Source organism: Apaloderma vittatum, unplaced genomic scaffold (genome assembly GCF_000703405.1).
Source record: "Apaloderma vittatum isolate BGI_N311 unplaced genomic scaffold, ASM70340v1 scaffold14930, whole genome shotgun sequence".
NCBI classification, from domain to species: Eukaryota; Metazoa; Chordata; class Aves; order Trogoniformes; family Trogonidae; genus Apaloderma; species Apaloderma vittatum.
The window spans coordinates 9,556-24,026 of record NW_009692985.1 but is presented as its reverse complement, the minus strand read 5'-3'; the positions used below and the strand labels follow the sequence as shown (position 1 = coordinate 24,026).

The 14,471-nt window shown below is 45.4% G+C and overlaps 1 protein-coding gene across 1 annotated transcript in view; it reads right to left on the bottom strand.

The window, feature by feature from the left end:
* Positions 1-14,471, bottom strand: part of VPS53 (vacuolar protein sorting 53 homolog (S. cerevisiae)) — a gene marked incomplete at its 5' end in the record, with an annotated part of 58,011 nt that overhangs the window by 36,454 nt on the left and 7,086 nt on the right. The window contains 3 exons of the mRNA XM_009877098.1: positions 4,106-4,225; positions 5,335-5,450; positions 5,711-5,797. Of these exons, the coding sequence (XP_009875400.1) occupies positions 4,106-4,225; positions 5,335-5,450; positions 5,711-5,797 (323 nt within the window). The remainder of the gene's footprint in view (positions 1-4,105; positions 4,226-5,334; positions 5,451-5,710; positions 5,798-14,471) is intronic.

The window sequence follows — 14,471 nt, the reverse complement described above, 5'->3', positions numbered from 1 at the left end:
TGCTGAAATTGTAGAAGTGAGCGCTAGCAATTCATGTGAAAAAGCATCACAGAATCAAGTCCTTTGATCCTTAACAAAAAGGAGGGGAGGGGAAAAAAAGAGAAAAAAAACATTAAACACAGATTGAAAAAAAATATCTTTTAACTAATCAAGAAACAAGAAGTATTAGGAGTCACAGAAATCAATGAGTTTTGTATAAACAACTGGCAGTTATTAGCTGTGGTACTTCTTTCCTTACAAGCAGCTACAGGGACCTTCCTATCTGACAACAGCTGCAGAGCAAGCACGGTGGGGGCACTGAAAAGAGGAGCAGCCAGATTCCAAAAGACTCGACAAATTTAAAAGAGGCCCTGTCAAGCAGCTAAAAGCCCTGTCCACGGGCTTTGTTGGTTTAGGCTCTGATTCAGGAAAGTACTTCAGGGTAGTCTTAACAAGGATTCTCATATCCTTAAATTAAGAAACTCGCAAGAATGCCTTGCTGAACTGGGATGTTAAAAATGTGGTTTTTTTTTTTTTTTAAAAAAATCTGTCCTGCTTAAATACCTCCCAAAAGCAAACAGAGAAAATGAATTTTAGCCTTTTCCCTTCATATTTTGTGAGATAGGGCAGAGACATCACAGTAGCCAAAGGTTCAGTTACGTGTGAGCAAAGGCAGGGAGCCTTTATGAAAACCTTTATGCCATCCCTTTACAGAGCAGTTGGTTTAGGCAGAGAACGCAGGAAGACACTTGCTGTAGTCACTAGAGATTCCTGCTCCCCAGGGAAAGCTGTCAGCTTTCCAATAATTCAGACTAATCTTCAAGCAATGGGATCTGCAGCGATAAAAGCCTCGACCCCACAGCTGCCTTCGCTCACATTCACGGATTTCGGATCTCTTCTCAGGTGGGTTTGGTAAGGGTATCTGTCGTGGCCTAGATTCCCCCCAGCAGCGTGCTGGGGTATCGCAGCAGCCGTCCTGGCTCCCCGCAGCAGGGAATTGCCTTTTCCTGGGGCTCCTTGCACGTTCCGAACCCCTTTGGTTACCTGAGTATTAGTGATTTTTGTTTCTCTGACTTTTTGGTGTATTATTAGTGGCTTTTGCACGCTGTTTTCCCCGCCTTTAAAAACAAAATAAAACCAAGAAAACCCACTGTTATGTTTGAAATGACATCAAATTACTAGAAACCACAACTCCTTTAGCCAAAGCTACCAGAAATGTTAAACTCCGCCTGGCAGCTTGCTGAGATCCAAAGGGGCTGAGCTAGCCTGTTCTTCTGCGGCAAACTTCTAATTGTCTTTCTCCTAAATACCTTCCAGGCTTTTTTCCACTATCTGCTAGGCTTTCTCGATCACTGCATGGGTGAGCTTGTGACCGCTAATTGTATGCTCCCTCCACAGAGAGAAAACAGAAGAGGACTGAGAGATAACAAAATATTGCTGTTTACTACAAAAACCAACTTCCAATGCACCATATAAGAAGTTGGTTTAGGAACACGCTTAGGAAAAGATTTATATTTGGATGTGATCTGTGATATCTTTCCATCTATATTCGACAGGAACAAGACAAGAAGCCAATTAAATGAGAGTTCAGAAGTTTTCCACAATGAATATTTACAGTCGGATTTTGTTTGGTTGTTTTCAGAGGGACATAACAGGTGGAAAGCAACATTAAAAACACATTGTTAGCTTCCCCAGCATCTAGGAACAGGAACCTAAATACCCCATAACAAAGAGCACATCCAACACCACCGAGCAGGCACTTCTCCTTCCTATGGTTTCCCAATCATATTTGGCTTCGCAGCAAGAAAGAGAGGCTCTTTATTAAAGAAAGAACAGAATCTGCTCGTTTGGCAGTCTATATAATAGACTTATTGTATATAATAGACTTTGGTTAGTGTACTAGGTCTGTGCCAACACCTACTAAAGCATTTCTTGCCTTTGCAAACATCCAAGAGGCTTCACTTGTACTGTTAAACCAAATTCAGGAGACACCAAACCCCAGCAATTTCACAGTCTACAAACAGCACTGCGAGAAACCAGTTCCTCTGATGTTTCACAAATCACCAAAAGTTATTTCCAAGCAAAGAGAGAGAAATTCAACCCCAAACGGGGCCCTGAGATCTACACGTGTAGTCAAACTCCAAAGCAGAGATTCCTGCGCCGTAGACCTCCCTGCAGCAATTTGCTGCCTGGAGAGCAGAGCAGTCAGGAGATCCCAGCAAGAGCGCGGGTGCAGCTCTCCTCTCGCCCCACGAGCCGCCGCTTCTATCGCTACCAGATGGCGCGACTCTCCCTGTGTAAACACTGGAAGGAAAACCCTGCCGAGGCAATTCTAAAAATAGGAGGAACAGACTTTCTTGAGCTTTTCAGATCCTTATCTTGAAGGGGGAATTAAACAAAAGTAGTTTTCCTCCACATCCTTGCCAGTCTCTTCAGCGTGACTCGAAACCGCTGTGTCTTTTAGCGGCAGCATGAACTGTTTTCTAAAATTATCGGCAACTATAGAAGTATTAAATAATCACCCATCAGAAAGGGAAAACCAGCCACAATTCTGGACCAAGGCTTAACTCACATTTGGCCTTAAAAAGGCCAATGACAGCAGGTTGCTGCCCAAGGGCATTACCACTGTGGAAGAGAATGAAGCGAGCTATCTTTCTGAGCACGAGGCTGGAATAGACAACAGCCTAAATCCAGAAAAGCACTGACATATGTTTATATTTCATGTTCACTTAAGCAAATGCTTATGGTCAAATGCTTTGTTAGAACAAGGCCCCACCTCTCTCTCCCCCTCTCTCAATTTTTGCTCTATTTCATGGATTCCATCTGGGTTTTCTGGAAGAGGTATCCATCCCGTAAAGAAAGTCCAACAGATTTACATGAAACTATTACAAACAAATCACTCCAACACGGTTTCCATCATTAAACAGCACAGACAGCCAGCTGCTGTCTTAGCAAAGGGAGTCACCAAAAAAATTAACTACTGTGCCTGGAAGGCTCCTTCGAGTACCTCTGCAATGAGCAAAGTCATCTCAGGCATCGAGAGGATGGTGGTGACAGATTTGCAACTTTCAAAGAGAACAGAAACGCCATCAGATACGGAGGTGTCAGTAAGAGGTTTCATCCCTCACATTAATAGGCTGTCTCCACCTGTGAGCTGTGCTCAGCACTACTACAGACTATTAAACAAATATTATACGTTTCAGAGAAATAAAGCCTGCTGTAAAGCAGGGAGAGTTGGTTTTGGCCAGCGATAGCAATGGTCCCTAAAACAGGGAGAGTTTTGTTCCTTCAACATCCAGCTGTCACAGCCCAAATGACGTCAAGACCGCAAGAGCTCTGGTGGCTCAGTCACTGCTGAGCCTTCACCTCCTACCATGGAGAAAAACGGGCATTGGCTGTCGGAGCTGCACCAAAACTCACCAAATTTAAATGCGTAACTCCCCATCAGAAAATCAAGACTACACAAGCTCAGTGTGAATGTTTAGAGGAGAAGGCGCGCTGTAGGACATCTTGGGAAGACTTGCTAGAAGCCTCAGACCTCAGCAGAATCGGGCAAAGGGAGCGGGTTTCGGCAGAAGAAACTCAAGGTGCTCAGAATAACCGAGTTTGGCAAACGCACAAGAAGAAATCCTACCTGCCTAAAGCCCTGGGCAACTGTGCAGTTTGACAGCGATTTGCTGGCAGTACGGCACGTGTCTGGGCAGAAAGGGGCCCCAAGCACCACTGTGGTAATGGAGGTATTTCTGGTTCGTGCCAGGCTGCTGAGCTGAGGTTCCACAAGCAGGAGAAAGCACCACCTCAGGGCTCACCACAACCACCTGCACACGCAGATCACATAAACCAATCTGCACTTCCACAGGTTACTCCAGGTAAGTAAATTAAAAGCCAGTCAATGAGAAGCACGGATCACTCATGAATTAGATCTGTACTAACTGGTTATGTAACAGTACAGGCTGCTCATGATTTAAGCAAACTGTGTCCAACTTTAACCTGTTTGTCTTGGCTGGAAAGAAGCTCTAAGGACCATGTCCAGCCTTTACATCCTTGAGAAACGGATTCTGCCTAATGCATTTTCTAACCCTCCCTCCCAGCAGGCATGCAAGCGCTCAGGGTTTGATCATTTTACCTTTCAGAAAGCTGTCGAATCTGAGGAATCCCCATGTATTTGTTGAAGTGCTCCAACACGTTCACGACACCTTGGAGAAGGTTGGCAACTTCCCCATATTGTCTCCTCCTGGTCATGGCCCTGCAGAGGAAATTAAAGATTTACAAAGGCAGGTTCGATGAAAATCTTGGGTGGTAATTCCACAGGTTACCTCATCCCCACTGGGTCATGCTGATCCCTGTTGACATTTGTTTTTCTAAAATACACAACTCTTCATTAACATTCCAGTGCAGCATTAAAATTTCACTTAGCTGACGCTAAAATAAACCAATCCAGCCCACATCTAACAATGCCTCAAAAAAACATAAATGTCAAAAGCAACACTTGGCAAAGAACACGTAAACTACTGAATGCATCCGCTTCCCAGTATGGGTCTGGAGGCAGTAAATGTTATTTCACTATAATGACCTGAGTTAAGCCATTCATCATCACACACCAAGTGTGAGTTAAAGCTTCACAGGGAGGAGAATCATTACGCTGAAAAGCTGTTAGCCTTGACTTTTCTGTTAATAACTTTCACAGGGAACTGACAGGAAAAAAAAAATCTATTTTTATTTCATCCTTGAGGATCACTCCAACAGAGACAGCAGCTTAAGTAAAATTTTATTCTCAACACTAAACTCAGTGTTTGCGCAGAATCTGCTACAATGCTTCACAGATGCAGTATGTAAAAAATTGAATATCCCTAGCCTGTGTGCTCCTTGAGAACATTAAAAAACCCACAGAGGATTATTAGAAACATTTAACCCCATTTCATGTGCAGTGCTAGCTGTAGGGCTGCTTTGAACCCACTCTCAGAAATAGAGCAGACCTTTCAAAAAAAAGATATCTCCTGTCAGTTTAAGACAGAAGACTGACAAAAATCCCCCCAAATCCCTGACGAGCACATCCTTAATGAAGATACCTAGCTGGACAGACCGTCTTACTCTTTAATGAGGCCAGAGTAACTCCTCATCACCAAGGATCAACACAGCAACTCAAGCAATCGATGCTGCAAATGGTGAAATAGAGCAGCGTGGGCTGCGGCTCACTCAGAGCAACGCAGAAAGGATCTGGCAGCAAAAATCAAGAGTGCAACCTATTAAGCAAACTTCCCTCCAGAAAAACAAGCAGCTGTTATGGGCTTTTTCAGAGCGCCACACCGATCTGAAGACCTCAACAGCAGCCCCACTAAAAATTCACCCACTTACTCCAGCGAATCCACCCCCCCTGCCAGCATGTGCAGGTGGTTGAGGGTGGTGATGGAAGTGGTCAGATGACGCTTGGCATGATCCAGCTGCTTGATATCCCGTGTGATTTCTTTAACCTAGCGAATGGAAAAAACAAGAGTCTGGTTAAATATCAAGCCACAGCAAGAAAATTTTAAGGAGATATGAAGTGCTCTCCTTGGAACTACGGATATATTAGCTCTACAGCAGTTTTAACACAAGGACAAGGGTCCAACACTTGCGTGACAGCAAATGACCAACCAGTCAGCAGGACCAAATGTTCCATTCTTAAGGAGAACTGGAAGCAAAAGTCAGTGTTCCCCTCTCTTTCAAAGGCTAGAAAGAAATTGCTGCTCACCATTTGTTCGGATTTTTCAGCCTTGTCTTTAATATCCTTAATTTTACCAAAGAGCTGTTGAATGGCTTTCTGGGCTTCTTCCAGGGCCTAGAAAAGAAACAAGGTCAGAGTGGAAAGAAAACCTGCACTGAGTTTTCATCTTCTAAGAAATACACAGTTGCTCCTTACAGCCCCTGGGCTGGGGCAGTGGAGGGGAGCTGTTTTCTTACATAGAAAATCTGGTCAGCCCATCAAAAATCAATGTACCACGTCGGGATTTTAACCTGAGTGGAACAGGCCTTCAGCATGAATTTCACAATAATGCTCTGGCAAAATCTGATTGAGATATTCTATGAAAGACCCTTTGTAACACTAACTATGAATATGTTTAAGGTCACTGCAGTGAATTGCGATGTACTCTGCACGGAAAAATATGTAGGACTTACTCCTGATTGATTGGTATTTAGAGCAGAAAAATGAAACCTCCAGAAAACCTCTGAAACTGTTGGAAAGCATGATGCATATTTTGCATATTTACGCATATTTTGCTGATTCTGCCAGGGTGGGCAGCTCAGCCTCCCACCCACCCATAGGAGAAACGGCTCTTTCTAGGCACAGAAGAGAGGGCACAGGTTTAGCAGGTAAAGAGGGTGGAGCACAGTAAAATGCATCTCATCTGAGGTTTTGTGCTATTTCACTGTAAGCTTCCTGGGGCACCCGGTCCCCTTAACACAACCGTGGTGCATCCTGACCTCACGCAACCAGCGTAAACTACACGTGAATTCAACAAGTGAAGCCACGTGTCCAAAATCACGTGTCCAAAATCTGAATTCTCAAGCAACTCAACACGTTTTGCCTTCCCAGTCTGATAACATTTCCAGCTCCACTTTGTTTCCCGCTGTTAAGTCGGCTTCTGTCCCTCTGTTTTTATATCCAGTCCCACGACCAAGGTTACAGCGCAAGCTACAAGCTCCTTCAACAAATAAATTTAACACATCTTCATTTGGAAATGTACGAGCAGACTATCTGCCAGAAGCTTTTGCTGGAACATAGCTGCACTATAATAAAAGTATAAAAGTTGGAAGCGCTTTATAATTCATTTTCCAGAGGCGAGGGGGAAAAGTCTCCTCTGAAATACCTTCTGAATCACGTGAAAGTTAACACTTTATCCGTTAGTGTCACACAGCGTGTTCACTAAGGGAGAAAAAAAGTGAAGCACATACGTGCTGCAGGGACAACTAGATCAGAAACGAACACCCCAACCTACCTTCTCATTTGGCTCCAGCTCAGCCACCTTTTAAATGAAAGCCTTCTCCCCCCTTCCGTTTAAAGGCACGTGGATTAAGTGCAAACCAAAGAACTAAAGAATGCTCGTTTCGACATTCTTAACTACAGCCTCTGTACTCGGTCCCAGACCACGGCTGCAGCACATTACTCGAGCGGGTTATTAAGCAAGCAGCAACTGTCCTGTGTATTCTGAGATTTGGATAAGTCCGTAAGAAAAGAAAAAGCCAACCTGAAATTTTTCACGGACGCCAAATGTTACGTTTCCCTCGCTAACGTCAAACGCTAATTCCTTGGCACGATCCCAGGGAAGTCAGAGCTCCCGAACTCTCCAGAAGAAGAGATGAGGATTTATCCCACCAATTCAAGAGATTCTCCAAAAAGAGACACCCTTCTCCTTATCCAAAGCCAAGGCAATCTCACAAAACTTACTCAAACTTCGGATCCTCTCAAACCAACTTGCAGGGATGGGTGTTCGCCAGGATCTCATGACTGCCAAGGCGAACCCCAAGACCTCCAGCCACCCACCTCGCGCTTGGAGGCGACAGCTGGAACCCGTTCTCCAAGGAAGAGAGCACCTGAGTTGCTACTTTAAGCATCGATACACAGCTCGAAGCCATTTGTTCTCGATAGCCTTCAGCAACCAAGTTCAGAGTAAATGATACTGTGAGCGAGGATTTCCATCTCGGGTCTACAAGTTTTACATTAAAATCCCCAGCCACAAAGGGAAAATTGTCTTACTGAAACAAGAAACTTGTCTACTTGAATACAGTGACCCTTCCCAAAGTTGCTGCCCACAATTTATCCTCAGATAATGGCCCGAACAAAGATTTCTAGCTGCCCACATCACCTATTTCTCTAACAGGTCACGGTGTAATTCAATAATATTGTGACAAAAGCCAGCAGGGACTATTTACAGAACCGGTTTACAACTGAAGGGCACGTTCCTGCCGCTCACTGCTCTGCGGGGGTTTTGTTCTCCTACACCTAAAACTGCCAAAAATAAGGTGACCAGGTGTCATCACCTGGGCCTGACGCTTGTAGCTCTTACCTCCTCACAGGCTCTGGAAAAACACAAGGAAGACAACACGTGCTCTGCCCCATCTGATAAATTAAAGAACTGTGGTTTCCCACTGCTGTGAAAAATAACACAGCTGGGACGTCGGGGAGAGACCGAACAGAAGCTGCCCTTCTCTTCAAGGTCTGTATCACATCTCTTAGAGAAGGGGATAAGTTTCCATAACTGTTTAAAAAAAAAAAACAACGCCAAAAAACCTCAAAACAAAGCAACAAAAACCTCGAAACAAAACAAATCCCCCCAAAATCCACAGAACTCAACAGCAAACTTAACACTGAGTAAGTGAGAACTGCTCATAAACACACATTTCATTCCACAGAACTTGCTTCCCAATAATTGCTTAGCCATTAAGACATAAATCGAGCTACTCTCCTCGAAAGTAGCTGCACAATCCTCGAGTCAGGACGCACCAATCCATCAACGTGCGTGTTTTTTATATAATTTACATTTAAAGATTAACACATTCTTCAAACATACATAAGATTTGCTGAAGGTAACAGTGCATGAAAACCTATTTTTTTATGTCAGCGAGGCACTGAGGGGAAGTTCAGAACCAAATTAAAAGTGTGATTTCTTAGACAAAACTCACAGTTAAACTTTCTTATGGTTTTTTTTGAAGAAATCAATGAAACCTTCCTGGCGATAACATTCCAGCTGCAACATCTGAAAGTAAAATACTGCATGCAGAGTAAGGAATTAAAGCAAATTAACCAGTAATGAGGAAAAACCTTCACATTCCCAGCCACTGTAAAAAAAAAAGCAAAGAGCAAAACCAAGGCAATATGAACTTGTAAGAAAAAATCTAATATTTGATAAATTGTGTTAATTATTAAGGGATACTGGGTATGAAAGTAGGTTTAACTGTTTGAGGTGTAATGTCGAGTTTGTTTATTTAACGCTCATCCTTTCACCTGTAAAAGAGGAGAGGGGGAACCACAGCGACGGTAAAGGCTCCGCTGTCTGCTGGAGAGAACGCGTTGCCCTTCACACCCTGCTCCTGCTAAGACAGTGAATCGCAGATTTTAGAAGCGTTTTCTCACTGCTTTTGTTATTATTAATAGATGGTTTATTTTTGGACAGAAATCCTACACCCAAAACAACAACAAGAGGAACTGTTCTTCCTCCAGTGTAACTGGTTCACAGGAGGGATGACACCCCGTAATCTCCCATCTGTGGCCTGACACCGGGTTCACCCCACGCCACTAATATACGGGTTTCCTCACTGGTGCAACTGGGAAGCATGTAAGTGCACGCACCCCTAAGCCACGTGCAGAAGTTAAGTTACCATGTCTCCTTTCCTACACCAGCAGTTCATTTCGAGGGCAGAGGCCCACAGATAAATAAAAGAGATTGGATACATCATCTGTTGTGGTTATAGGAAACAAGGATGTTGAAATTAAGGTTGCGATGTCCTGGAAAAACACCATATGACTCTAATCAACAACTGAGCCTGCAAGCTACAATTAACCCAGCAGTATTATTTATTAAACTTTATGCAACCTCTGGGCTCCCTGAACACCAGGCACCAGCTGAGAAATACGGCACGGCCAGGGCTCGGCTGCCCGAGCGAGGCAGAGCCATCAGGCAGCGTGTCCGGGGCTTTTCCCGCGATTTTCGGGGTCCCTGGGCTGCTCTGACCACAGTAAATTCAGCAGAGAGAGGTGGGACCAGTAAGAGAACAAGAGGTTGGGCTCCAGCAGGGACCACAATTTTTAGCAGGGGAACTCCCATTGGGATCTTCCAATTTAGGGACCATGAGGTACTTTTAGCCAGCCCCATCCCCTTCCAGCCTGTATTTATGCAGTGGAAGCCCGTCTGTTCCCGTGTTAACAGCAGAGATGAAATGCAGAAGGCTGAGAAACCACCCACGGGAGCTGGAAGACCCAACCCAGACCCCAGGTAAGCTGGGCAGACAGTGAGCTCCACGGGTTTTCATCAAATTCTCCAAAGCTGGAGGGAAAACCGTAGCGCATGAATCAGCTACAGGACTCCAACCTTCTTCACCTCGAGATGCAACAGGAACGAGTCCAAACAGACCAGTATAAAACAACAGGGAGCAGAGTTAAATCATGAATCACTAAGAAAAAGCCTGTGTAAAAAAAAATAGCTTTACTTGGCGTTAGCCCAAGCAATTTCTAAGGTCAGTCTCCACATCATCACTTGTGTCGCCTTTTCAGGTGAGGTCTTCCAAGCAGCAAAAGGAAGAGAGAAAATAACCCAAGTGAGAGGTGGGACAAGACCACGTCTAATTCATTACATTTCGAAGTGATGCCTCCTTTAAAAGGTTACGTCTCAGTGACTCCCACTACCAGACTGACATTAACACACACAAAAGCAGCATTAGCAACAAGATTCAAGCCCAAAAAAAAGAAAAAAAAAAGCAGCTCAGTGAACTACAGCCAATGTGTCCAAATCCCCGCGGTTGCTGCAGATGGACTCAGCCGCCTCCTTCTCCTCCTAGCCCGGATACGGAGCTGTCACATCCCTCCTACCAAGAGCGGAGTCTCATTAGCGGGTGTGTTAATTTCTAAATACCTCTTACTCATCCTGTCAGAAACCTCAAGCAAGCAAATACTGAAGTACTAGGAAATACACAGCGACTAAAAGAAGCCCGTTACTACAAAATGTCGCTGAACTGAGGAAATAGCAAATTTCCAGAGGATGTTTGCTTGCTTGGGAAACCCTGAGCTTGGGGACTAATTGAATTAATGCTGTTCTGTCCCCAGCAGTGGTTAAAATACCTCAGTGGTTTCCACATGCTCACTGGTGCTGTGCTCAATCGTGCTCGGTGTTTTTTTTCATTCTAGCCGATATATATTTCAATTGGACGTTACTACTGACATCAGTAAGCTGCCCTCTCTGAAGTATTTTACAGAGACTTGACACATCTGCCAAATTCACCGCATCCAAATGTAATTTTAATGTTAGAAACTGGGCTGTGGCCAGGATGCTGAGAATTTAATGCTCCTGGATCAGTCCCTACTCTTGAATACAGAGTGTTGATGCTTCTTTCATTTGCTGCCACTCTTACAACCCAGATCAATGAAAATCTAGACCATGACTAAAAATAAGTTTCCATCCCCAATTCTCCAAGGAGCCTCAGCTGCAGAGATTTCAAAAAAACCTTTCCGCACTGTGACCAGCCTAACAATTTCTGTTCCTTAAACCTCATACAAATGAGTCCCTCTAGATTGAGAAAGGGTGGAAATACACTTTGATTCTCATTTTGATTTCATTTTAGAGAAAACTTTTAGGTTTTACAGCTAGGGATAAACCACCACAGCTGAAGCCAAGAGTTTGTCCTTATGAGTAGGGCAATGTTGAACCACAGTCGTGCCAGCTAATTCCCACAAGCAGACAAACCTGAAGGACTTTTGGTTTTGATTTTACCAGATTTCTACCCTAGCAGTTGACCAGAGCTGTCACTAAAAAAGAGAGTTCTGTGTCAGCATCTCCAATCCTCACCACTAAAGCTGCACAGGACACTTTAAATCAACAAAGTGGATTATGCCCAACGCTGCACCAAGCTTTAAATTGCTATTGCCCCTTCACTTAACCTCCCAAATCACGCTGGGAAATCAAACACCACCTTCTGAACAGCGGCACGACCGCCACAGGGGGCGAAACGAGAGGCGATTTCCAGGTTGTGCGAGTTGAAACCTCGCAGCTTAACTCCCAAACCCCACTCCCGCAGCAGCCCAACACCGTCCCGAGCTGTCAGTCCTTACTGCATCGCCCAGCCAAGAAAGGTGGTGACAGGAAGGTGGTGACGTGCTGTAAGTGACTGGGTTTAGCATCAACACATCATCAGTAGGGTAAAACTAACCTGTCTCACAACGGTCTAAAGTTACGTACTCCCGTGAGTAATTGTACACAAATCACATGTCTAATTTGCACCAGAGTGGTGTGGCCACCTAAACGTTAATTACGGAGTTGCACAACCCTCCGGAAAAGCCTTGACCTTCATCCCACTGGGACCTCACGGTGATTTACTCCAGGGTCACCACGCAGCTCTAGGTTGGCAGGTGAACGGCCACAGCCCCGCACCCAACACGCTAAACGCTGTCACCAGGCAGGAAAACCTCCCCCGTGCAGCCACTTATTATCTCCCTTATCACTCTTCTTTATTTCAGAATAGCAAAGCAGTGAGTCTCTGCCCTCCACATCATTTCTGCTGACACCCTGACTGCAGGCATTTACCGTCCCGACACGTCACAGAGCCTCTCCTCCAGCCACCGAAGGCCCGTCCACGCCACGGGCACCCTCAAGTTTTGTTTGGTCGGGAGTGCTGCAGGGTAAATAAATTTGCCCAGGGAGTCTGGAAATGGCAGAGGGATTCCAGTCGATCTGTCCGCTGACAGGTTTGCAAACTGCTGGGAGCGTAGAGTCACCGCAGGGGTCAGGTTTAGCAACCGCTCGAATTGTGTCAGATTTTGCAAGACAAATTCACGTTCAGGTTGAGACCTCAGAGGCAAAACGTAGGTGGGGAGAACGGACCACCAAACCATGAACCTTGGAAGTAGGAATTTCTAAGTGGAAAAATGCTGATGGTTCACCTGCCGTGAGCACAGAGGTAGCACAGCTGGAATAAAAACTACCACGTACCGAAAACGTGAGACAACAAAAAAGAGAAAGAAAAGAAAAAAACGTAGGCTCACAGTAGGACAAAATCTCCTGCCTGTTGTCCGAATTACTATTTTCAGTCTGGGCTTCTCTCTTTGCTGGCATCGGAACCAACCGGCACCGGCTGTGGAACAGCCCGGTTGCACCTCACAGCTCCAACGCCCCCGGCACAAAAGCGTTCCTTCCGCTGGAACAAACCACGACCCGTTTCCAGCCTCAGCTGCAGGACAGCGACAGGACAAGACGCCTCCTCCAGAAGCACGAGGCAAGGTCAAGCTCAGACTTGCTTCTGCCTCAAGGCAGGCTCTGCAGCAGATGGCAAAAGTTATGCCTGACCTCTTCATACGGTTGCGGATGCCAGTTTTTGCGGCCAGTAGCCAGGAGGATAATAAACAGCACTACTTCTTCTTGGCGTGCCATTCACCTGAAACCTTTTACAGTAAACATGTTCTAGGCTAGAAAAAGCTCACTTTTAGCTGTGTCCCTCAGACGAGAAGGACATGGTCCAACTGTCATAATTCACTAGGGAAATGACTCTAAATGAAACTCACTTTTGATTTATTTTGGCAGCTCGACTCCTGTTTATTATTCATTGGTTACAAAAGAATATTATGGGACTTTAATCACTTGACTGGAGTCTTACAAAACCTGTGGCATGACCTTTTTTTCTAAAATATATAATATTACACAGCTTAAGACATAATATTTAATCCTCAACCATTCACCATCTTAAAACGTATTGAAATCTAACATTAGCCTGTTCCTATTTCAGAATAATGCCCCATTCATCAAAAAAAAAAAAACAAACAACCCAGGAGATAAAGCTTATCCACACAGGAGAGAATGAATATAATTGAAAGCTTGTGCCTACAACATCAGGCATTGTGACACAAAAAAGCCCCCAAGTATTTTATAGACTTAGGCTTAATTAGTTAAGAGCTTACGGTGATTTTCCTTGTCTGCTCTATAGGCTCAGGCAGAGGCAGTCAGTGCTGTCCCAGCAGCAGCGGCACATCAACACCAACCGCGTGAGCCGAACCTGGGCACTGCGGCCAAGGAAGCCACTTGATGTCTGGATGCGAGCATATAAATAAAAGAGAAATAAAAGCGCCTACAGTAAGAGACCTGAAAGCACTGATGACCTTAGTTTCACCATCTGTAGTGAAAAAAGCCGCCTCCACACAAACAGGTGGGGGTGAGGAGAGGCTGAAGCAAGAGGGCAGCTTATGAAGCATGTTTATGCGAACAGCGCACAAATCTACCTCCCTGCCCAGCGGGCTCACACCGTCCGTGACCCAGCACTCGCGAGGCTGAGGAGAGGGCACACCGCTGGCCCCGGGGACAGCCCTGGAGCTGAACGAACCCTCGAGGTGCCGGGGTGAACCCACATCAGCCGGGGGTACCGTGCTCCCCGCTGCTCTGCCACGCATGGCGCCTGCGTCCACCTTCATCCCCCTCTTCCTCCCTACATTGACTCTGCAAAGTGTTTCCTGATCTCTGTTTAACGAAGAAAACACGCAAAGAAAGTGTTTCACACACTGCCATCTGTGACTTTGTCAAACCCAATAACCTGTGGGCATTCTTCTGTGCCAGACACATCCTCCTCCTTCCACAGGCTTCAACGCTGCCAGGGGCTGCAGCGCGCACACCGAGGGCAGGGCAGGCTGAGCCTCCCTGCAGCTGCAGAGCCAAGACAGTTATTTTCACTTGCAACAAGAAAGGATTGCGCTGGTTACGGAAGGATGGGATGGCTAATTGAACTGTCTGTTGCTGTGCTGGGTTCAGGCTGGGCAGCAG